At 31.6% G+C, this 25,771-nt stretch overlaps 2 protein-coding genes across 3 annotated transcripts; one reads left to right on the top strand and one right to left on the bottom strand.

Annotated features, from left to right (window-relative positions):
* Positions 1-784: 784 nt before the first annotated feature.
* On the top strand, positions 785-18,985 carry LOC100802659 (calcium-transporting ATPase 9, plasma membrane-type). Its single transcript, XM_006597023.4, has 33 exons — positions 785-1,436; positions 1,517-1,633; positions 1,716-1,755; positions 1,998-2,116; positions 2,205-2,336; positions 2,461-2,550; positions 5,086-5,155; positions 6,022-6,092; positions 6,164-6,247; positions 6,477-6,554; positions 6,633-6,704; positions 8,306-8,389; positions 8,503-8,585; positions 8,679-8,787; positions 8,863-8,918; positions 9,033-9,075; positions 9,171-9,254; positions 10,007-10,144; positions 12,608-12,673; positions 12,764-12,862; positions 13,097-13,207; positions 13,525-13,692; positions 14,119-14,178; positions 14,394-14,558; positions 14,743-14,859; positions 16,396-16,494; positions 17,098-17,235; positions 17,332-17,432; positions 17,503-17,548; positions 17,631-17,765; positions 17,833-17,940; positions 18,018-18,109; positions 18,187-18,985. Exons 1-33 carry the CDS (start codon positions 1,230-1,232, stop codon positions 18,278-18,280), a joined length of 3,276 nt encoding a protein of 1,091 aa, XP_006597086.1. The 5' UTR covers positions 785-1,229; the 3' UTR covers positions 18,281-18,985.
* A 145-nt stretch (positions 18,986-19,130) lies between these two features.
* On the bottom strand, positions 19,131-22,417 carry LOC100789772 (protein MANNAN SYNTHESIS-RELATED 1). Of its 2 annotated transcripts, none has more exons than XM_006597024.3 (6): positions 22,121-22,417; positions 21,572-21,701; positions 21,427-21,497; positions 21,269-21,354; positions 19,838-20,417; positions 19,131-19,663 (listed from the first exon to the last, which is right to left on the bottom strand). In XM_006597024.3, exons 1-6 carry the CDS (start codon positions 22,223-22,225, stop codon positions 19,406-19,408), a joined length of 1,230 nt encoding a protein of 409 aa, XP_006597087.1. In that variant the 5' UTR covers positions 22,226-22,417; the 3' UTR covers positions 19,131-19,405. The 2 variants fall into 2 exon arrangements, with proteins under 2 accessions (XP_006597087.1, XP_003546222.1); XM_003546174.4 differs by having other exon boundaries at positions 21,572-21,707; positions 22,121-22,412.
* Between the last annotated feature and the right edge of the window lie 3,354 nt (positions 22,418-25,771).

Here is a 25,771-nt window from a genome sequence, read left to right on the forward strand (position 1 = left end):
GCTTTTTCGGATTATTCATGTATCTCGACTCTGATTGGGGAAAATGAGCCTTATCAAACATAGGTTGAGTCAAGTCAAAATAATAACCCCCCAAATTAGTAGCTCACGGTATCACGAGGTATTGATTTGTTGATGTGTATTTGCCTTTGGACTTAGGTTAACCAAGTCCTGAACAATAATCATCCAAGTCTTGATAACTCATGGTATTGTGAGGTGATGATTTGTTAATGTTTTGATACATGCTGACGAGTTGTTCTAGTCAATCATCCTTGCCAACCCATTTGATCGATACCATGTAAACTTCCTTCCAATGATCACAAGAGCTATTCTCTTTTAGACTTTTCAACTCCTCCGATAACCTTCTTTTCAACTCTAACTCGCATGGTGAATAAACATTGACAAAAATAACACTTTGTCCACCTTCCTTCCATGTTCCTTCAAGGCCAATATATCCATCTCTTTGAAATGAATTATTCAAACTAAAGTACTCCTTACTCCAAAGACATAACAACCCCCCTGCAGTATTTAAAGATAACTTCATAATTCATTACACATCATAATCTCCCCAAATAGCTTGTCACATCTCCTTAAAAAAAAACTACTCAACCATAACCATAAAGAATAAAAAAAAAGAACATTCAAAACTGTAAAAAAAAAAAAACATGTATTGAGAAGAAAATACTCTAAAGTGATATTGTGTTTTCACTTCTTCAGAAAAAAATGATTTGTTATTTTCAGTTTGGGGCTTTGTTTTTTTTTAAAAAAAAATCAGAAAATATTTTCTAAGTTTTAAACAAATGTATTTTCACTTTTATTTTCTGTTTTTTTAAATGAAAACATAAAACACTCCAATCAAGCCTCAGCTAGCAATTGAAAGTGATTGTAAAATTTGATTGGAGTATATGAAAATCTTGCTATTGTATATTTTTATATATAGAAAACATATTAAACAGTATATATATTTGGCGGGAAGGATGTCTTGGAATTCTATATTTAGAATAGAAGCAATTGGAGAGAGAGAGATGTATGAATGAGAATTGAGATGGTCCGATCCAGCAATAGAAATAGCATAGCATTGGCCAACAATAGGAAATAGGAGAGAGATGCAGCATTGCCAATTTGCCATTGCGTTGGGTTGGTTGGAGTCGGAGAAGGGGGAAATCGAAGGACCACGCCTAGCCAGCATTCTTTGGAATTGAATTGTGATTCGTGAAGGAAGGGATAGAGACATGAGCAACGTTAACATAGCCTCCACCTCGCGTGGTTCCACCTCCTCCTCCAATGGCCTTCTCACCGTCACCATTACCAGCACCAGCCACCCTGACGACCCTCCCACCGACGACAACGATGACGACGACTTGCTCGCTGATCCGGACGATCCTTTCGATATTACGCATACCAAAAATGCACCTCCCGAGGCCCTCAAGCGTTGGAGAGTAATAACGTTACTATAATCTCTCTCTCTCTCTCTGCATGATTTTTTCTATCTATCTTATTAACTGTAATGAATTTGCAGCAAGCAGCTTTCGTGCTCAATGCGTCCAGGCGTTTTAGGTACACTCTTGACTTGAAAAAGGAAGAGGAGAAAGAGCAAAAGAAAAGCATGATTAGATCCCACGCACAAGTCATCAGAGTGAGTAATTAATGTTTAATCTTAATTCAATTCATTCATTCATTCTAACCTTCTTTTCTAATCAATTCAATTCTTCTATTAGGCAGCATTGCTTTTCAGATTGGCTGGTGAACGGGAACTAGGTATGCTATAATTTAACTATTCTTATGTTGATACGCCGTACATGAACTGGTGAGAGACAGAAAGTCGTCCACCGTTATAGTATTGCTGTAATATGAATCTTGTTTCTTGTTTTCTTCTGTTTTGGTTTCTTCATATATAGTCTTATAGCGCTACGTTCACCTAACTGCGTTGAGTTGTGACTAATGTTTTAACAAAAATACAGTACTTATTACCCTCTTTCACTTAATATTTTGGATTATAGTGACAAGTAAAGCAGCAGTGGCATCCCCATCTCCAGTTGGTGAATATACAGTTGGGCTCGAACAACTTGTTTCAATGACTAAGAATCAGAATATTTCTGCTTTACAACAATACGGAGGGGCAAGTCTACTTCAACACATTTTTGTTTGTGACCTTATGTTGAAGCGATCTGCTTTGCTAATATACTCCAGTGCTATGTCTTATTCAGGTTAAAGGCTTATCAAATTTACTAAAATCAAATCCGGATAAGGGGATTAGTGGAGATGATGTTGATCTATCAAAGAGGAAAAATGCATTTGGAACTAATACATACCCTCGGAAAAAGGGGAGAAGTTTCTGGGTATATTCTTTTTTATCTACTTTTTTTTTTTTATTTCTAATTACATTCTAATTACATTACACTTGTTGATGAATCAGTTGCTTTGCTATGCTGATATTATTAATTCTGTCTGGTTGTTTTACAGAGGTTTCTATGGGAATCTTGGCAAGATCTGACTCTTATAATATTGATTATAGCAGCTGTAGTGTCGTTGGTACTTGGAATAAAAACAGAGGTACCATTAACACCCTTATTTGCTTGTGGTAATTCTTATCAATCATAACGGTAATAGTGGGTTGGGTCCCCTGTTTAGTGAAAATAAATCACATGTTTTCATTTGATGTTCCCTCAATTAAAAAGTACTAGTGACAAATAAAATTAAAGAGAGTATTACTTTTTAACCTCCCATTACTTCTTAAGTGGAGGGACAAGGAATCTGCCATACCTAAGCATGGCATACTGCATAAAAATGCAAGATATATCACCACATTTCATTCACAATTCATTAATGGTCACGATCCACTTTTGGATTATGATCTATGCACAAATTATAATTTTTTTAGTCTGATTCGTTTAAGAGTACGTCACTCCAAATCACAATTAAAAGAGGTTATTGAAAATTTCATAAAGTTTTTCCTAAAAACAGGATAAATAATATATTGAATAACTTGTGAAAACATATCATATATCCAGATCCAACAGTTAGATATCAAGGTCACAAATCATAACATCGGCCTTTAACATCCTATCCAAAATATCAACTAATAGTTATGATGGTCATACATACTAATCAAGCGTCTCAAAATATCATAATTACACCATAAGCATATTTATAAAATAGGGTCATCTACATCTCAAAATAAAGAGATTTTCTCTATATCTATTCCTACCTTTATCCCTATAGCTACATAATACTAGAGTCACAAAAAAAATACTCTTCATTAAATGCAATGAAGACCTACCAAAAAGATAAACAAATTTCTAGGTAGTCAACAAATTCTAGGAAGTCAACTACTCAACTACAATGTGTATATGAGTAAAAAAATAATAAAAGAAAAGGATAAGTTACAAAGACTTAGTGAGAGCATAAAATACAAAGCACACAAGAAGGAGAACACGAACTTAACACGAGTCTTTACATCCAAAAAAAATTAAATGATATCAAATAAAGATTTAATTAGTCATTTAGTTTCTATATTTTCCAAACTTATCTCTTTTAGTCTTTAAAGTTTACATTTTAATTTCCAAAAGGTCCCTGTCGTTAAATTTTTTTAACTATGAGTTAAAAAAAATTAATGGCAAGAATCTTTTGGAAATCAAAATATAAACTTCAGGGACTAAAAAATCAACTTATTAATTATAGGGACTAAAAGAGATAAGTTTGGAAATTACATGGATTAAATGGGTAATTAAACCTTAAATAAAAGCGAAATAAATACAACTCACTTTAAGAAACTATTATATACTTTCTTGAAAACTTTTGGAACTACATATAAATTTGTATTCAAGAATAATAACTTTCTAAAAACTTTCATTCTACTGTGTGCACATAGACCATATTATCTCTTCATTGTGATGAACGATACTTATAGAACTATGACATTTAGCTTATAGGTTGCATCATTTTTTCGTTGCAGCAAATGGATCTTTAGGAACTATGAATATTTAACCCATAGGTTGTATTCTCTCTTAGTTGCAGCAAACAAAAAAAAATACATATATTTACTATGAGTATTTGACTCATAAACTACATTATCTCTTCGTTATAGCAAACATAAAACATATACTATGAGTATTCGACTCATAGGTTATATTATCTCTTTATTGTAGTGAATGATAATTGATTATAAACTCACAATAAATAAATAAATAAAATCTAATATCCACTCTTAAATACCTTATCCAAAATCTTAAAGAATAAATTCCAATCAAACGAAAATAAACATTTTACTTCATTCTCAAATATTCCTAGAATTTCAAAGATCACATAAGAATAGATTTTTAAAAGAATATAAAAAATGCTACTAAGTAGATTAACTACTTACTCCAAAAAGAACGTAATCAATGTCTTTTAATATTGTTTGGAGACAACCCATAATTAAACTATATTATAAAATATATATATATATATATATATATATATATATATATATATATATATATATATATATATCATTAATATATTATACTTTTGAAAGCTGATTATTTCATTTTATTTTCCTTCTTTTTACACTCTCTTGCTTCTTTTTTCCGACCTTCTTTTTCGCATCAAAATATTTTCTCACATGTTACAAGAGATAAAAAATAAGTATAATTTTTATTAAAAACAAGTATAAAAATAAAATTTATTAAAAGTATACGGATAGGATAAGTTTTTTATTCTGTGGCCTAATTATATATTGTTATAAATTCATTAATTTCTATAACAATTATTTTAACTATTATATTTAAGATGATTTTAATTAGTTACAAATATGTGAAACGATTATTGCTATTTTATATTTATTTTATATATTTATTATATTATTTTACACTCTTCTTTAGAATTTTTTTCCTCGCATTGTTCAACATTTGACTACGTGTACAAAACAAAGTGATTTGAAATGAATATTTTTAAGTGTTTATTTCGGGACTTGCTGTGGCTCTCTCAGTATGCATGTTTCTTCATGGTGTGCTTGGTATCAATGTAATAGTGTAATGTTTCTTACATTATGTTGACGTTGACAACGTTCACGAATGCTTATATTTTTCCTTTATTTCTAATCGCTAGGGCTTGGAAGAAGGGTGGTACGACGGGGGCAGCATTGCTTTCGCTGTTTTTCTTGTCATTATAGTTACAGGTAATTTATTTAATAGTTTCTTATTGTTTTAATGAATTAGATGTATATAATCTTGGCAAAATATTTCTACGTGTCCATTCGGCTGGTTTGGAATGAACGCTTATTTTTTAATACGCCAATGCCAACAGGCTGCTACTTGTACTTGGGAGCTGGTTTTTTTTTTTCTTTTTCAAAATACCTTTTCTTAGAAATTAATTTCCGAAACTTTAGAAAGTGTGACATCATTGCTAATGTATAAAAATAGTTACATTGTAGAAAGTAAATTTTATTACAGAAACTAGTTTCAATATAACCTTTGAGAATGAAAAAAAAAAGAAAAATCAATACTATATGAAATGACTTGAGAGAGAAGAAAAGAGAATTAAATGAGTGTAATTCAGTTAGCAATCTTATTAGGAGAGTCAAAGATCATATAAAGTGTTAAGAAAAAGATAGAAAGATGAGAGGAAGGATCCAAATTGTTTAGATTGTTCTCATATTATTTATTTTTTCTGTTAAAAATAACAATGTCTATAAAATAATTTCTCCTAAACTATGCACACGTGACTGTGTGGAATAGCTTATTTGTCCTTGAATTATTTATGTTCCTTTTAACAATCTGTAATTCGTATATTAATTAATCTAGTACAAGTTTTAGTTTATGAAATTTAAGGATGAAAGGTTGTTGATCAAAGAAATAAAATAAAACTACTATTGTGAAATGAAAATATTTAATATTTTGGGAATTTAAAAATATTTAACATGTTTTACTTAATAATTAGTATGATTTAATAAAGGTTATTAGAATCCCTGAAGACGAAGGTCAGGAAGGTCCCTAACTTTTACTCAGATATCTATGTTTTTACTTTTGCCTTTTTGTTTGCCAGCTGTCAGTGATTATCGGCAATCTTTGCAGTTTCAGAATTTAAATGCAGAGAAACAAAATATAAAATTGGAGGTGTGTAACATTATACTATTAAAACATCTTGTGGAAGTTAAGCTGAGTATGCACTATTGTACTCATTACAGGTCATTAGAGGTGGCAGAACAATACAAATATCCATATTTGATATTGTTGTTGGTGATTTAGTGCCCCTTAAAATAGGAGATCAGGTGAGTTTGCAAAGTATTTCATTTTGTTGCTCTCCAAATTGAAGGTCTGTTTTTTAGTTGGGGTAGAATTGATTTTGAATAGTTGAATATAATTGAGATGCGGTTAAATTAATCTCAGCTGTAAATTTTACATTTGAACATGTGCTGTGGTGGGAGAAATTGATTTTAGTGTTTAACCAAACAAGGACTGACTAGTTTTCTATGTGAACTACTATATGGATGTTCTCAGGTTCCTGCTGATGGAGTTGTAATCACTGGTCACTCGCTTGCCATTGATGAATCGAGTATGACTGGTGAAAGCAAGATTGTATGTTGTTCATATCTTCTATTGACCTAATTATTAGTTTTTAATCCTTATGATTTTTAAGCAATAAATGTTCTGCAGATTCACAAGGATCAAAAAGCACCTTTTTTGATGTCTGGTTGCAAAGTAGCAGATGGAGTTGGTGCTATGCTGGTATAATGTGATGTTATATCCTGTTATGCTACTCTGCCTGTTATTTGATGAGAAGTCTTTGTTGACATAAGCATGATTGGTTTTATGGTTTCGAATTATTTTAGTGCAAAAAGTTTCTGGTTTATGTAGTTCACATGCTACATTCTGATCTTAAGCAGCATGCATGCTAATATTTTCTTTAACATAATGATATGCTGGCTGCACCAGCTGATCATGAGAACGCTGATTGTCTTACCTTGTTGATTATTGTTAGCTTATTTCCATATTATCATTATTTTTTGGTTTGATTGTCATTTCTATTTTCCTTATTATCTCTCAGGATTAATTTCTAGATTTCCTTAACTTATGATTTATTTCTTTAGTTAATTAGGAATAACTAGTAAGAGTCTAGTACAATTATAAATAAGGATTAGTATTTTATCTTTTATATCACATTGAATAATACATCAACACAAATTTGCATAATTTAGACTTGGTATTAGAGTTATGGTATCCATTTCTTGAGAATAATTCCTCCTTTCTGTCCTAATGAGTTCATGAAACTTGATTATCACTGAACCATGATCTTTCATTTTCGAGTTTTGTCACTTTGAGTTTTCAGTTTTAGGAAACTATCCTGCAATGCCTTGTTGCCACCATTCCAACTTCTTTCCACAGATTGGATCTGTTTAAGTTTGTCTTTTCACAAATTTTCTTTGTTTTAGCCCATCTTTTAGTAGATTGGCTCATTTTTTCAGCATATCTGTTTTGTAGATTGGATTTGTTCCCATCTCTGACCCCAAATAAAGTCTAGCTCTCTCATATGTGTAGTGTGGCCTTGTCTACACTTCCAAATGTAGTTTGACTTGTCTTGGATCCTTCATGCAGTCTGACCCCATCTCTACCAATCAGATTTGACCTTGCATGCTTCTGTACCTTTGTTTTCAAACTCAAGTTGGTTCCCTCTGCTCCTACTTGAGTTTAAGCCGGAATGTTGGCATATTTCTATTATTATATTTTTTTTATTGCCATATTTCTATTTTTCCTTATTATATTTTTGGATTAGTTTTCATATTTATTTTTTATTTTATGATTTATTTTCTTATTTTATTACGATTAAAAGTATAGTACAACTTTAAGAATTCATATTTTGTCTTTTATGTCACATTGAATTTGAATAACACATCAATACACACTGCAAATAGTTTTTTTTCCTCTCCTTTTCCTCACTCAATATCTAAATCAATAAAAGTATTCTAAATTGGTAATAGAGATTTTTATTTTTTATTTTGAATGTGAATCTTCATTGGTTTCAACTGCTTCCTAATATATTTTTTTGTTTTAATTATTATTCTATTAGATTGCTTGTGTATTTCTAATGCAACAAATTTGATTCTTTCATATTTCAATAATTATTTTATTCAAATATAAATTGTCATTTTGTCATTCATGGTCCTTATGGTTATGTGCAAGTTTTATGTACTCCTATTTTGAATTTTTTATGATTCTAGTGGACTCCTATTTTGAATTTTTTATGATTCTAGTGGCATATTTTAAGCACACGAAACAAATTTTTTCAGAATGTTACTACACCCTGACTTATTTTTTACTGTCATCTGTAGGTAACTGGTGTTGGTATAAATACTGAGTGGGGATTGTTGATGGCAAGTATCTCAGAGGATACTGGAGAAGAGACTCCATTACAGGTTCCCCCCTACCCCCATCCAAAACCAAGAAAAGACTGTTGCTTTAGCTGTACCTTAAAGAAAGATAAATGTCACGTTTAAACTTTTAACATATTTTTAGTGACATTTAATAGGTTCGTTTGAATGGAGTAGCAACTTTTATTGGCATAGTTGGGCTTACTGTAGCTGTTTGTGTACTTGCAGTCCTCTTGGGAAGGTAAACATGAGTTGTTCTTTTGTTGGTTATGAACTTATTAATACAAGCTCAGTGCCAACTTTGGCTAGTTGTGTAATGATTTTGGAATGCTAGATATTTCTCTGGCCATACGAAAGATTTAGATGGAAGAGTACAATTTGTTGCTGGAGAGACTAGTATTAGCGAAGCAGTAGATGGGGTCATCAAAATTTTTACCATTGCAGTAAGTGTGAATTCTGAATTATGTTTTGAAACATCTTTTGTAATAGTTTTTTCAACTCAATATAGAGCCATGCAGGTAACAATTGTGGTGGTTGCAGTGCCCGAAGGTCTACCTTTAGCAGTTACCTTAACGTAAGTAAATGTTGCTAGTTATTTCCTTGTACAACACATGCGTAGCCAAAACCAAGCTGTCCGATGTTTCATTCTAATCTGTGTAATTTTCCTCCTTGACCACACCCATGATAGCTTGGCATACTCAATGCGGAAAATGATGGCAGACAAAGCCTTGGCAAGTATCTTTTTGTTCTCCAACAGTCAACACATTGCAATTATTTGTTAATTTTCATATTCAGTTTTGAAACATATTTTCTTACTTCCGTGCAGGTGCGAAGGCTGTCAGCATGCGAAACTATGGGATCTGCTACAACAATTTGCAGTGATAAGACTGGAACTTTGACCTTAAATCAGGTGGGTTCTGTGGCCAGAGGGTTGGATAGTCCAAGAGAAGCTATGGCCATAATTTACATTTATGCATATGAATAAAAGCTCCCAAGAGTTATCTAATTGATGCAGCTCTGTTGGTATTGGTTGCATAACAGATTGGTCATTACTTTTTTCCAAAAAAAAATTGCTTTCTTGTGGTCCACTGCATGTTATTGTTAAGTAAAAATGCAAATGGTTTTCATAATCTATTTTGGTACTAGGATTCTAGAAATTTAAATAATCTAGCTTCATGAAGATTAATACCATGAGATTTTTTTTGTTTTGTTTGCGCTTTGCTTCCACATGCTAGGCTGCTATATATGATCGGAAGAACAATATATTGTGTATATAGAGCTAATTTGGAGAAAGAGACCCAGGGGAAAACGGCTTGGTTGTTGTTATATGGAGAAAAAATAGAGAAGGAACTCATAAAACATATCAGCAGTTCAGTAAATGGCTTCAATTGTATGATAGACCCATTGGGTCAAATTAGAGGTGCAAGAACGTGGATAAGAAAAGAGAATGATGACTTGGTACAGGGTTGAACCTCACCCAATGCCAATTGAGATCAAAGCTTGGCAGTATATCCATAATTTTTGGCAGACATATCTATCTAATAGTTTTACAAGCTGTTTGCTCATTCTGCTAACACCTAGCTACCTGCATTTTCTTACTTCATTTTACTTGAAATCCTTGAATTATCAGTATTTAATTGTAACTTATTTTTTGAATTATAGATGACTGTAGTTGAGGCATGTGTTGGAAGGAAGAAACTAAACCCACCAGATGACTTGACAAAATTGCATCCGGAAGTTTTATCTTTGATAAATGAGGGCATTGCACAAAATACAACTGGCAATGTTTTTGTGCCTAAGGTCTGCCTTTTACTTGACAACAATGTCTAAAATTCCCTTTTATGTTGAGACATTTGGGACTAGATTAGCTCAAGATATTCTCATAATCTAATACTAACTGTTTCTCAGGGTTTGATTGGATTTATTCTTCGAGAATGGTATCTTGCATGTGATTCTTCAAACACACAAATTTATAGTAGATGCTTGCATGCGTTCAGTTGTTTTCTAGAAGATCTGGAACAAATGCTGTAGTACTTAATTAGAATTTAAGTACATTGAGGACAATTCGGAAACTGAAAGTCTGAAACTGATGAAAGACTAAGTAGTATTGATTTCACTTGAACAATGCACTAGGTAGATACAAGAGATTAGAGAAAATCATGAAAGAATTATCCCTTAAGAGATAAGGTGCACATACGAAACTAATATCCTAATCCTACGATGTAACAAACTTCCCTAAATTTTAGCTATCAAGCGATGGTAGTATATCATATACAAAATCCAAGGACCCCGCAAAGACTTAGTGAAGATGTTTCTAGTTGGTCTCTCGAATTCATAGAAGATATTCTGATAATGCCTAAGGGAATTTTCTCTTTGATGAAACGACAATAAACTTTTATGTACTTAGTTCTCTCATAAAAAATTGACTTAGTGAAGATGTTTGCTAGTTGGTCTGTCGAATTCATAGATGCTTTGATAATGTCTAAGGGAATCTTCTCTTTGATGAAACAACAATCAACTTCTATGTACTTAGTTCTCTCATGAAAAATTGACTTTGAAGAAAGATACAAGGCTGATTGATTGTCTCAAGCAAATACCATAGGACCAACCTCACAAAACTTAAACTTTTGAAGCAAATGCTTTAGCTAGAAGGGGTCACAAGTAGCGTGAGCTATAACATTATACTCTACTTAATGGTGGATCCAAGACCCTAAATCAGTGGGTCTAAATTATAAAAAACAAAATTAGGGGATTCAATTATATAAATATAGATAAAATAAAATACAAAAATATAAAATTTTATTTACAAATTTGATAAATTTTAAAAAATGAGATAATACAAGTGTACCCCCTCAAATGAGCCTAGGTCCGCCACTGACTCTACTTTTTGTTCTCAACCTCACAACAACAGACTGTTTCTTAATGTTAGATGAGATCGTACATATATCCTAATAAAGAAGGAACACAACTAAGAACCCAAACATAAAAAACAATATCAAAAGGAAATTCAGTCCGATTGTTGACTCTATTAGGAAAAAACACCGTAACATGCTTGCTGAGTTGATAGGACTCACGCAATGTGGATTGCAAATTCGAAAGTGGAGGAACCATTTGCTTGAAGTTTTCTAGACTTGAATGACCAAAACAATGATAAAAAAAAATTAGGAGACTTGGTAACAAGACAAACAATGGATTGAGAGGGTTGAACGTAGTAAAGAGCGATTCAAATTTAATTAGAGGCGTGTACTATGAATAGACATGGAAATTATGAGATTGAAACTGTTAAAGTGTAATATTATAACCATATTTAAGTGTTATAATATTGATGATTGAACATTTATGTGTTATGGTTTTTTATTATGAGATTTTTTTTGGTTATGTTGAAGAATGTAATCTCCTTTAATGTCATAAATCATGCTTGTTTGTATTTTTTTCATTTATGTTTTAGTCGTATTCATATAAAATAAAATTATTTATTTAAAATTTATTATAAGATATATAGAATTTAAATAAATTTAAGATCAAATTTATATTTTATTTTATTAAATAGGTTATTGAATATGGATAATTAAGTTGGTTAATTTATATTCTTGTTTTTAAACTAAACTCATTTGTGTCAAATTTGATAAGATTTAATAGAACAAAAACAATGAAATACATGTATTTTTTATTTTTATTTTTTAACATTCTAAGCAAAAGATTTGGTTTACAAATTAAATAAAACCTTAGTTATTATATTTCCCATCACACTTTAATATTCAAATAGCTATAGTATAACAAGATCAGAAGCAAAGATTATTCAAATTTATATGCGGGGTTTGAAGCTTTATAATTGAATATAAAAATAACTGTTCAGTCGCAAGCACTAAAATATCTCCTGTGGCTGTAAATTTTGTCTGCCTGTGGCATATTAGTGAAGTCCTTCTTAAGTTACTCTAAAAATGGGAGTTATGACTACGACTAGTGGTGTAGTGTGATCGTGGCCGGTTTCTTTTGTATTGACTAATATGAACCAAATACCTTCTATAAGCTAAAAAATAATAAACAAACTGGATTTATTGATTTGTTTTCACTAATATGAGATTGCACTGGTCTTCTTGTGAATGATAACGACATACAAGTTGATTGATGATTCTTTACTAACCTGCTCTTGTATTTTTAATTAACTGGCGTTACATCTTTGGTTCTTATTTCACGAATGTTTGAATCATGGCATTAATATCTATGTATCATTACATTCTGTGCGTGCACTTGCTTTGGTAGGATGGTGGAGAGGTGGAGGTTTCAGGGTCTCCTACGGAGAAAGCAATTCTTTCTTGGGCAGTGAAGGTACCCTTACTGTTTTTCCCCCCATTTTTTTATTTTTTTTGCTTTGCTTTAGCTTGGTAATGATTTTGATCTGTTGAGCCCTCTTGGCAGTTGGGGATGAATTTTGATCTTATTAGATCAAATTCAACAATTCTACACGTCTTCCCCTTCAATTCTGAGAAAAAGCGAGGAGGCCTTGCTCTGAAACTGGTAATCATTTGATACAATTATTTTGCAAATCATTGCTTATTTATTGTATCTTATTGCCATTATGATAAATAAATATCCATCCCATGCGCTTTCAATTTTAGGCTCTCATTTTGAACCTATTTATTGATTTACAGAAGTAGATTATTATGTTTACTTTCTAATATCGAATCATTTGATGTCTTCCATCATCTTTCGTATGATAATCAGAAGTACTGAATGTAATTTGCTTGGCAGCCGGACTCTGCAGTACATATACATTGGAAAGGAGCTGCGGAGATAGTTTTAGGAACATGTACTCAATATCTTGATTCTGATGGTCACTTGAAATCTATTGAAGAAGAGAAGGTTAGAAACAACAGCTTCATGTGATAGAAAGTTTGTTGAGGGAATTAAAGTCATTGACCCGAACCAATGGAGATTAACAAAAAAAAACTTCTTTTGGTTGATAGCTAACTAAAATTTAAAATCTTTATAAGGCTACCACCAAATCACTTTATCCATATCCATGCGGTGAATTGTTTTTCAAGTTACTCCAATGCCAAGTTATGCAATTATATATTGGATATTAATAGACTCATTTTTCCAAAAACTTAGCGACTCATGGCAGTTAATTAAATTTGCAGCATTTTCCTTTTCCTATTATATTTATTTATAAATTCCAGGTATTCTTCAAGAACTCTATCGAAGACATGGCTGCTCAGAGCTTGCGTTGTGTTGCCATTGCATACAGATCGTATGATTTAGACAAAATTCCATCAAATGAGGAGGAATTAGACCAGTGGTCCTTACCTGAACACGAGCTTGTCTTGCTTGCTATTGTTGGAATAAAGGTAAAATGCAAGATTCTTTTTCATTTTTAAAATGTGTTAAAGTTGTTGAAATTTTTTTGTGCTCTATAACTTCCATTTCTCTGAATAAATAGGGCAACAAGATTTGTGTTCTAGTTCATATGCTTATAACATATCAAGTGAGACTGTAAGTGGTGAAAGGAAGTATTCTAGAACATCAACTAAGATTAAACTCTCAAGATTAGTTCTTCTCATATTCTCACTTGATCTGTTCTACAAATGTACTTAAATATCACATGTTTAGTGAAGATGGCAAATTTTGAGGTTGAAAGTATTCTGGTATAAAAAAATTGAGTATGAATATGGTATTTTTATATGTACTTTATGCTTTGGAGCTTACTTTGTCCTTAATACTTTCAAATCAGGCCTCTTTAGTCCTTCATCTCACACATTAATCTGCATGTTCAGGATCCTTGTCGCCCTGGAGTCAAGGATGCTGTGAAAATATGCACCGAAGCCGGTGTTAAGGTAATACGTAATTTTATGTTTGATGAGAATAGTTTTCATATTGATTAAACAAGAAGATTTTTTCATATTTAGATTGATGTTCATTGAAATCATTAATGGCCGTGTTGGAATGTGGATTCTGCCTTTATAACTTGCGCATGAGTGTTTATCCATATTCAATTCCTAAATATTAAAATCAAGGCAACCCAACACATTGTATATCTGTGAACTCACAGGTACGGATGGTTACGGGTGACAATCTTCAAACAGCAAAAGCAATAGCTTTTGAGTGTGGAATACTGATGTCAAATGATGATGCTGTTGAGCCAAATATAATTGAAGGAAAGACATTCCGTGAACTATCTGAAAAGGAAAGGGAACAAGTTGCAAAAAAGATAACAGTATGGTTCTTTCATTGTGATTTTTTGTGGTATTCATTCCCTAAAATATTCGAGAATATTATTAATCCACTACTATCCTTACATGCTGTCCACGCTTATTATCCATACTACAATAAATCCCCCACATGTTTAATATATGCTTTTGAATTGATTTGCAAATATTTATATATATATATATGTATAGGTTATGGGGAGGTCTTCTCCTACTGACAAGCTGTTGCTCGTGCAAGCACTACGTACAGGTGGTGAAGTTGTTGCTGTCACAGGAGATGGCACCAATGATGCTCCTGCACTTCATGAGGTCTGTATATTTCTTGGATGTAGAGAGGTCTTTAGGCCTGAAAATACTTTGAAGTTTTTTCTTCTTTTTTTTAGTTTCTTTCATAAGAATACTGCATGGAAAAAGTGCACGGACACACATATTTATAATACGAGTTGGAGCTTCTGTAATTTGATTTATACCTTTAGATAGATTTGATTCCTCTAAAGTATGGAAAACATAAATTTTTGACATTTTACATGTGCATATATTTTATTTTAATATAACTATGAATTTTCTAATCAATATTTATTATTGCACTTTATTTAATTTCTAAAATCCACTTCATACTTTAGAAAAGTCAAATCCTATATTACTTATTTTGAGAGTTTTTTTCTTCTGCTCAACAAATAATAGTAAGTTTGATGTTTCTTTATCTAGAAATTAATGAAAAATCAAACCTGCAATTCTAGTAGTTGTTTATTTTTTATTTTTTTAATTTGTTCATAGGAGTTGTTTTCTGTTGTTGTTTGTGTAATTGCTTGTTCTAATTAAGATAGAGAAATAGTTATACCAAGTCAAGGAAATTAATTAATTGAGAATATTTCATCATAAGTACATTTCAAAAACTTTACTCAAGTGAATAACACTCTTTAAAGACACTTTTTTTCTATTAGTTAAAATTTATTAAAAATTACAAAATTAAGAAAGAGAATTATTAAATAGAATATGAGACTCACAAATTTTTGTGGTATTCAATAGATTTCAACCAATAAAAGAAAGTATGTCCATAAAAGAAGGTTAGAGATTAAGTGTGTTTTTAATATTTCTCAACAAAATAATAAAAGAATTTGTTAATGCATATAATAATAGCTATCATCAAAGAATTTTATAAACCATAAAACACCTATATTCAAATTCAAAATATATGAGGGTCATGCTGAAAAATTAATCATCAAATAACTTAAATCATGCAAACAGATTGTTTGTGTGCTTAAAAGTTGAAATTTAAAATTCATTATCAAAACCTAGAGTTTATCAATTCTATTAATTTCCTTGGACAAAATTACATTTTTTATCCTCCAGTTTATCTCCAGTTTCATATTTGGTACCCCAGTAGTTTAATTCACGAATTGGGTCCTTCTATTCTGTAAAATCATGCAATATTGGTCCATCAGGCCACAATTGGACGTTGACCGTTACAAATGAAGGTTGATTGTCACGTGTCACTTTCTTATTAGATGATGATTGTTACGTGTCATGTTCTGATTGGTCAATAGAAACAATAATGCATTTCATCTTTCATGGAGTTGACATTTAATCAGAACATGACACGTGACAGTTATCATCCAATAAAAAAGTGACACGTGACACCGTCAACGTCACTTGCTAACGGTTAACGTCCAATTGTGACATGGGGGACCAACATTGCATGATTTTACAAAATAAAAGGACCTAATTCGTGAATTAAATTATTGGGGTACCAAATCCGAAACTGGAAATAAACTGGGATCAAAAATGTAATTTTACCATTTTTTTATTATAGTTTATACAATGTTTTACTATTATGTAATTTAGGCAGATATTGGTCTTTCTATGGGCATCCAAGGAACAGAAGTTGCAAAAGAAAGTTCAGATATTATAATCTTGGATGATAACTTTGCATCAGTAGTAAAGGTAAGCTTGTTGTCTTTTTTTTGGTGTCTGTCATTGGTACATGATTTCACATGCTCAACTTAAGAACTTATATACATTTCTTTGGCAATGATTTGCCTAGCTTTTATTTTATGTTAAATTGTTCAGTAGCTTCCTGAAATTTTATTAAAAGTAGGTCATAATAGGTTATAAAAGTTTTTAACGTGCTCTGTATACTTCTAAAAATGATTAAATAGGTTCTTATTACCGGCCTACGACTTATTAGAGTAAGTCAATGTATGTTTACAATCATGATTCATGAATCATCAATATGACATTCGGTGTTATTGGTAAAAAAAGTTAAGAATTATTTATAAAATTTATAATCAAAAACTTAATTGATCGAAAAATTAAATAAATTATAAAAATTTACTAAAAACTTTTAAAAATATAAAAAACCCTAAAAACTCCAAATTATGTAGATATATTTTAAAACTTTAATTCACGGATTGATTTTGGCTGGAGTGGAGGACTAGTTGTGATTTGATTTTGGCTTCATCTTGGATTAAGAGATAAATTTATTTCATGGAGACACAACACGAGCATTCAGCAGATTATCTGAGATGTGTAGTTCACTTTGTGTAGGTTGTTCGCTGGGGCCGTTCTGTATATGCAAATATTCAGAAATTTATTCAGTTCCAGCTCACTGTTAATGTAGCTGCTCTTGTAATAAATGTTGTGGCCGCAATATCTTCTGGTGATGTTCCTTTAAATGCTGTACAGGTACCCTGCATTGTCATCTTCTATTGTTGAATAGTATATGATATGATTCAAATAACAAGATAAGAGTCACATTTACAATATTCGATTTGTGTATAGCTTTTGTGGGTCAACGTTATCATGGACACACTTGGGGCTCTTGCACTGGCTACGGAACCGCCAACAGACAACCTTATGCACAGATCACCAGTTGGCCGAAGGTTTGTTTGGCTTTTTATTTCAAATTAAAAGCAGACTTGGGCTTACTAACATCTTATGTTTGGCTTTCAGGGAACCTCTTATAACAAATGTCATGTGGAGGAACTTGGGCGTACAGGTAAATTCCATGCATACTCAATAGTTAAGATCATTGAATCGGAGAAACTTGCATATATAGATCGAATAGTATTGCAATGCAGGCTCTCTATCAAGTCACTGTCCTTCTCGTTCTTAACTTCGGTGGTGAAAGTATTCTACGTAATGATCAGGATTCTGTAGCCCATACCATACAAGTGAAGAATACTTTAATTTTCAATGCATTCGTCTTTTGCCAAGTAAGTGAGATAGTAGTATTTGGCTGGTTGATGGATTGAAACCCTCTATAATCAATTGATTTTACAGATATTCAACGAGTTCAATGCTCGAAAACCAGAAGAGATGAATGTCTTCCGGGGAGTGACTAAGAACGGTCTCTTCATGGGAATTGTTGGAATGACCTTCGTGCTTCAGGTGAATGAGTATTAATTTATTCTTAATTTTGAGTGCATTTAATTTCTGACTGACTCTGGCTACGTCAAAATGTTTAGATAATCATAATAGAGTTCCTTGGAAAATTCACAACGACAGTGAAGCTTGATTGGAAGCTGTGGCTTGCTTCTCTTTGTATTGGGCTTTTAAGGTTGGTTGGCTCTCATTTTACATAAGCTCTCTCGCTCAGTCTCATTCATGATTAAATTAATTACCTTGTTTTAACAGCTGGCCTCTTGCGATAATTGGAAAATTCATTCCAGTTCCCAAAACACCACTGTCCCGATATTTCAGGAGATTCAGCAAGTCCAAGTCGCAATAGAAATGGATCCACTTGCACATTCAAACATAACTTACATCAAGTCAAATCAAACAATATATAGATTTTTTTAGGCTTCAATATTTCTAGTTTTAATTGTAATAAAATAAATAAAGAAGTGTGAAACTTCATTTTATTGAGAAAGTCTCCTCAATCATGTATGTATGTGCCGGGTCAACTTTTATTAGAGACTAACCTGAAGAGGCCTGGCAAACGTAGTGAGACGTAACTTTTGTCGTTGTAGTGGCACTATGTGGTTGGCAAGAAATGATATGGCATTCGTATGAAAACTGCTCTGAAGCTTCCCCAGAAAAGAATTCTCTAACTAGTCTCTCCTGGATTCATACCTACCAATTTGGCAAGAGTCTTCGCTTCAAGATAGTAATGGTTAAGCCACTTGCTTCCTGCACCTCTAGACTGCTTTCTGCACCTTAATCCGGAATAAATTTTTACATTACATTCCAGATTACATTTCGTAAAGGCTAATCTTGAATGTAAAATTACATTCTGGATTAGGCTTTTGGGAAGGCTAAAAGGGTGCAGGAAGCAATTACCCGTGGTTAACGCTCATAAACACTGGTTGCCTTAGCAAATTTAGAATTTTCAATTTTTCGGGCTATTGGCTTATAAAGGCTGGACTATTTTCCCCATGGTTAATGGTATGGTTATTGAGGAATTGTCCCCTCATTACGTCACCAAAAAATAAGTTTAAAGGGGTTAGGAAAAAAAAATCTTTTCATAAATGATTACTATGATTTGATATGATATAATGTTCAAACACAATACCTTTTTACCACGAAAAAAAATTATCCTACTACCAAGAAAAAATATACCTTTTTACCACGAAAGAAAATTCCAATACATGCGATGCCATTATACCATGGAGATCAAACAAATACATTATCTTTAGTTTCACCACCACCAATTATGATAGATAAAAAACTGAGGCAACCAGAATTTTACAACAAAATGTGATGAATAGAAAGCACTCTGTACACATTTGACGGTGAACCCTTTTTGGTGAACGCCTGGAAAAGCAAAAAGCCATAACGGGCAGGTAGTTTGGGAAACTGAGATTGTGTCTTGGAGCATAATAAATAAATAAAGTTGTTGTTGTTGCTGCTGCTGCTAACAGTAACAAGAATAAGCAAAGTGGTTTTTGTTGGAGACATAAGGAGAGAGGAAATTGGAGGCAGAAGCAGATGTAGCTGGAACCAGTATGCGTGTTTTTCCAGAACCTATTCTCTTTCCAACTACATTCGCATAGAACAGACCTGAAATTGCTGGTACGAACACATCACTCTCTGCACTTACGTAAAAGTCAATCACTTTCTCAAATTCAGAATCTAGAAACTTTTTCTTCTTATCTGCCGGCATGATGGCTTCCTGCACCAACCAATAACCAACAAGGATTTTTTAGATTTCTACTTTCTAGTTCATACAAAACAATGCTTCAAGTTTGTATAATTTCCTTTCAATGTCACAATGGAAAAATGAGTGTTAGCGTGAGCACTTGTGAGTGTGTCTGTGCGAAAAAGAGAGAGGAACAACTTAACTCACCTTTGTGTAAGTCTTAGGGAACAAATCCTTGAGAGAATCAAGGCTGCTATCCCACCTTGATTCAGTCACATAAACTGTGGTATCCTTGTCAAAACCAATCTGCCTCAAAAATACTGCAATCTCTTGTGCATTGTAGCAGCTTTTCTCCCCATCAATATCACTATTTTGGCAGCCCTTCTTATTCAACATCTCAACCCTCAAGTCCACAGCTATGAATTGCCCATCTGAATTTCGGCTTAAAGTTCTTAGTCTTTCAACCATTGAGTCAACCACTTCATGCATTTCTGGCTGCAACTCTAAACTTCCAAACATTGCTAAGCATGCAACAGAATCAGTGTCACCCTTTTTCCCTGCCTTTCTCATGTTTATTGAAGGGAAGTAAGTTCCAAGTCTTATACTTCCCTTTGTTCTGTATATTGGCTCCACATGTTCAGCTATGTAATCTTCTGTAACCCGATTAGGGACTTTCACAGCAGCAATATTTCGTGTTGATATACGAGTAGGAAGATCCTTTACCACTCTGACCACCCCTTCCATGCTTTTCATGAACACATCAACATCATAAATATCCTCAAAATTCCTGACATTTCAATTATATTAGTTAGGAAAATGTACTTCATTGCACTTAAAAAGTAAATTAGACTGAATTCAAAATTGAGTTTAACATGAGCTATTCATCAATAACATCTACGTTTAAGCATGCTCATATTGAGCTGCCTCTGAAGCTAGCTTACAATAACAAAGATGACAATTGGACATTGGTTGTTGGTTAATAGAGTGCATCAAGCTTTTTAAAAAAAAAAAAAAAAATAGCCTACAACTTGACCAAGGATTTTGGCCCAGCCCTGGCTTCCCTCACCTCAGCCAACAATGTGTTAGTATGTTTAAATAAGGGTGAGAGGGCATCTAAATGAGAAATAAACCTTATAACAATAAAGAACAAATGAAAGTTTTTTTTGCCAGGAATTTTGATCTTGTGGCTGATAAAATCAAACAACCCCCACTTTTCCACGTGATAATTACTTCCATCAATTGTATAATGTTTCATAATGGCAACACAATAGATGTCCAGAGAATGATTAATTAAAACAGACTAGCAAGTGCATTACTTATGTCAAACCAGACCCTAATTATTTGCAAACAAAAAAGCAGGAACAGAATATTTCTTTGGCAGTTGAGAAATAAGCCTAGCTCACTTTTGGCTTATTGTTTACATCAACAGCTTGCGCACATTGGTTGATGACACAAAAATATGATCAACATCAAACATAGAAAGCAACATTGTTATGGTTACTCATTTGAAAACAAAATCAATTTAGACTAAGCTATGCAGAGGTTAAAATATGGAGGGGTTTAAAATAAACATTTTCATTAATAGACACCTCTGTCAAGTATATCCTTCATCTTTTATAGAATAAAATGAACACTAACCACTTGTCACCAGGTTGGCTTCCTCTGATGTCAGGCATCACAAGCGTTGCCCCCAGATTTCTAGCAACAATCACTGCGTCTGCTATCTGAATAAGGCATCACTAGAGTGTCAGAGAATAAGGAAATAATAGCTGCAATTACATGATTGAATAAGTTACCTGAGAAATATGGTACTCTGGGCCATTGGTTAACGCAAAAGTAACAAATCCTTGGGTCTGCTCCACATCATCTGGCATCCATGACAATATAAGTGTCTGTCTAGTATATATGATATGATATAAGTCAACAATTTGTGAGTCTTACCAGAAGATGGCTTAACCCAACACGGTTTTAGGTCATCCACATCTCCCTTCCAAAGCCCTATATTCTTTCTTACATGAGTAGCATCAAACGTAGCAGTCTCAAAGTTGGCATCTTCCGATCCTCCTGGAAGCTTTTCCTTGTATAGTTAAAAAGTAAAAAGCAAAAATGAAATGAAGTAAAAAATTGGCAGTGTGTTCTGAAGAAAAAGTAGGAAGAGTTAACAACTAAACAATATATTTGGCAAGAGAAATTGACTGGCTAGCAATAGGAATCGAATTCACACCCAACTGGAAGGACTGCCAAGTTCAGATATTGAAGTCAATCAATAACCGGTGCAGAAGAGGTTCAAACTATAAAGCATTTTTATTGAAAACAATTATGGTCTCCTCTCCTAGTTCTAGTTTGTAAGTGTAAACAAGGGATCTATAAGCTCAGTGGAAAAAAGGCTTTGGTTTTCATTATTAAGATGAACTTAGTTATAGTGTTTTTTTGGTGTGAGCGGGCAAATGCAAAAGAACAAGTACCCAGAGAAAAAGATGGCGTGCTTACTTGAAGTGAATTATCGAAGTGGTCTCTTTTGATCATATTTCCAAGCATGACAAACATTGTGAGGGTGAGGACACCTGCCACCACTTGTCTCAAATCCACTCCCATCTCTTCCTAGTTCTTACTTCTGCTTCAAATTCCTAACCTTTTAAGAAAGGAAGCTTGAGAGAGATTCAATTTCAAGTTTCAGCAAAAGATAAGACCAACCACAGACAGAGGCTGGAGCAGCCCACAACCCAAACTCTCTCACTCTACAAATACATACATGATACATATACAACGCTAATACCAACTTCCTCACTTTCTATTTATTAATATTAATATTTATTAATAAAGCTTTCTACTTTTTACACCACCGACACTTCCCCTACAATTTACAAAATTAAAATCATGTCCAAAACCCTTCCTTTTCTCTCTCTCTTTTTCTTCATTCATATATCTTATTTTTTACGACTAGACAACTTTCTTTTACCTTTTAATTTTGGACATTTTTTTGAATATATACATATAAAATTATAAATGAATAAAATGTACACATTACTGTATATACTTTCAAATAAAATCTCAGTTATTTCATATTTATAATATTTGTGCCTAAAGATAAAAATTATAATTTCCTTTTTTTGAAAAATATAACCAATTATTGTGAATAATTACTATTAGCACAATGATTTAGACCATGCATTTTCAGATATCATGTTTAAACCCAGGCTTATGCCATGTTCGAACCTACGCTTCGATAATTTGAGAAATTATCAGCAAACCACAAGATAGAAGTTGCCACCATGTATTTTCAATTCTTACAATAACTTTGTCCTTTATTATATAATATCTTTTAATTTTGATTCAATTGTAACTTGTAAGCATCAATGTTTGAAACGATCACAAAATTTAGAAAGTTTGCATTAGAATTGTTTGTCTTTAGAGACCTTCAAATTTCGAAGAACCATATCAGAATAAATTTATTTAAATGGCCGGTCAAATGAATGAGAAAGTATTCCTAAATGATCATAAGTATCTATGAGAAGGTATTTCTAAAAATAATTATTTAAATTGCAAGTATCAATGTTCAAAACGATTATAAGGTCTAGAAATTACAAATCATAATTGTTTGTCATTGAAATCTCTTTTTTTAAGGTGTTTTTGAATATTCTTAGTGTCTTTGAAATAGATTATATAACATGGATCATATCTCTCTCTCCACATCTAACATATAAAAAAAAAAAAAAAAACAGATTATAAAAAATGCAGAAACATTCTTTTGTTACTTCAGATTTACGTGTGTCGACCTGTGTCGTTGGACGTAGTTCCAAACATACTATTATATTATACTTCAGACAGCTAGATCAAAACAAATTATTGAAATGGTCATCCCAGATGGGAAAGTATTCCTAAACATTTTTTGTTGTTTGTGTATTAGCGATATTATTTTTTCATAACTATTCTTTTATGTTACTAGAAAACATTAGATGCATTATATGAAGTAATTTGTCTGATAAATTTAAAACAATATTAATGGAGGAAAGATGTTACAAACTAAAAAACTTAACAATGTCGCTAAACAAGTACAAATACAAGACAACCAATCATTCATAAAATTATAGGTAAGTCTGAATCGATGATTTTTTTTTTTTTTTTGCGTCTGTTTATCTTCACAACATATATGGATATTTTTTAAACTAGTAAAAACGATGCATACTTAGTTGGTAATATTAATGTTTTTTTTAGACGTCGCTGGAGTATTTACTAAGGAATAGTTGATTGAATACAATAGCGATGAAAAACTACCTTTTATGTCATTGTAAAATTAGCTTTAGTTGATTTTTTTTTTACCTAAATTCAATTCGTATTATAACAAATAATTTTTTGTTCAGCTTGTGCACACCCTAATTATGTTGGTTATCAAAAAATAATATTTCATTCATTTTACAGGGTACTATACTTAATGATTATGCAAATAAATTACACTCACATAATTTTTCTTCCAAATTACATATAATACCACTATTTTATATTTAAAAATGTTACAGCATCCCTTATATATTACACTAACCTCACTAGTGGTTAAAAAAGTAAATAATATTTATACAATTTTACGAAAACTCATAGGTGGTTAATATAATTTACCCAATATACATATTACAACTGTCGGGTTTTTTTTTTTTAATTTTGAAACTGATTCTGAATATTATTTTAATCAATAAATTATTTATTACAATTTGATATCGAAAATCTCTTCATGAAGCATGGATTCATTCTAGAATACATTTAGAAATTATACAAGTAATAATTAAACAATAATTATTTATACATGTAAACTTTATTCTACTAAAATTCTTAAATTCTCATTTTTTTTGTCTCATGTGTTTTTTAAATTAATTTTGTAAAAATTCATAAGTAAAAGCATCACAAGTTATATAAATATAAATATATTATAAAAATTATGGTTATATAAATGTAAATAATATAACACATTTATGAATATATATATATATATATATATATATATATATATATATATATATATATAAACATTCATAATTAATCTCACATATATTTTAAAACATTTATACTTATGTCTACTAACATATATTTTTTGTAAAATTATAAAATAATTAAAATTTATGTAACACACAGATTATTGCCCTAGTTAGATTAAAACTGATAGTTCAAATTAATTGCATATTTAATTATAAATCTCATGTAATTTTCTTTCTTTTTAACTAAAAATTATAAAGTTTTTTTAAAAAAAAATCATGTATGTAATGGATAATTATATATATTTATATATGTGTGTGTGAGAGAGAGATGTGTTAAACAGGGGAAATATTTTATTATTCTTTATGAAGTTAACTATGTTTGAGATATTACTAAATATTGAGTGTAGACACTTTTTTAACTGGAGATTTGAGTTTTAATTCACTATGTTGTGAATACTAATAGACTAATCCTTTTTCACTAAGTTTAACTTTTGTTCATATTTAAAATGTTATTTATTATATATATATATATATAATATAAATTATTCTAATTGATGCTCTAAAAATATTATTCTACTTTAAGTACGTGTACGTTAGAACTGTAAATTTAGATCATAAATCATAATAGTTAAAATTGAAAATTAATATTATTTTAATTTTAACTATTTAAATAAGACATAATTATTTATATTTATTCTTATGTTCCACTGAAATCTTTCTATATATGTGCTGTGGTTACATGTCTTCGTACAAAGACATCTCAACTTGTTCAGTCTAAAGTCTCAACTTTTTGAAATGTACAAAGACATCTCAACTTGTTCAGACTAAAGTCTCAACCCTTTTTGATACGTGATGTTACTAATACATTTGGTATTTGTTATTTTCATATTGGTAGGTAAAATATCAGGCTGGGTAAGTTTGTTGCAAGTCTTGAATAGCTTTTTTTAGTGTAAACAGTGTGCGATTATTGAAAGTGACTGCAACCTACAAACTATAAACAATTTGTGAAACAACTAATCAATAGATTATTAGATTTAAGGTGAATTAAGTTTTTAGTTTTTAAATTTTTTAAAAATTTGGTTTTTAGTCTCTAAATTTTTATTTAACTAATCAAGGTTATTCAACTTTTTTCCATTAAAGTTTTTAGTCTTTTGATTGATAAATTTTTTAAAAT

This window comes from Glycine max, chromosome 15 (genome assembly GCF_000004515.6).
Source record: "Glycine max cultivar Williams 82 chromosome 15, Glycine_max_v4.0, whole genome shotgun sequence".
In the NCBI taxonomy this organism is placed as follows: Eukaryota; Viridiplantae; Streptophyta; class Magnoliopsida; order Fabales; family Fabaceae; genus Glycine; species Glycine max.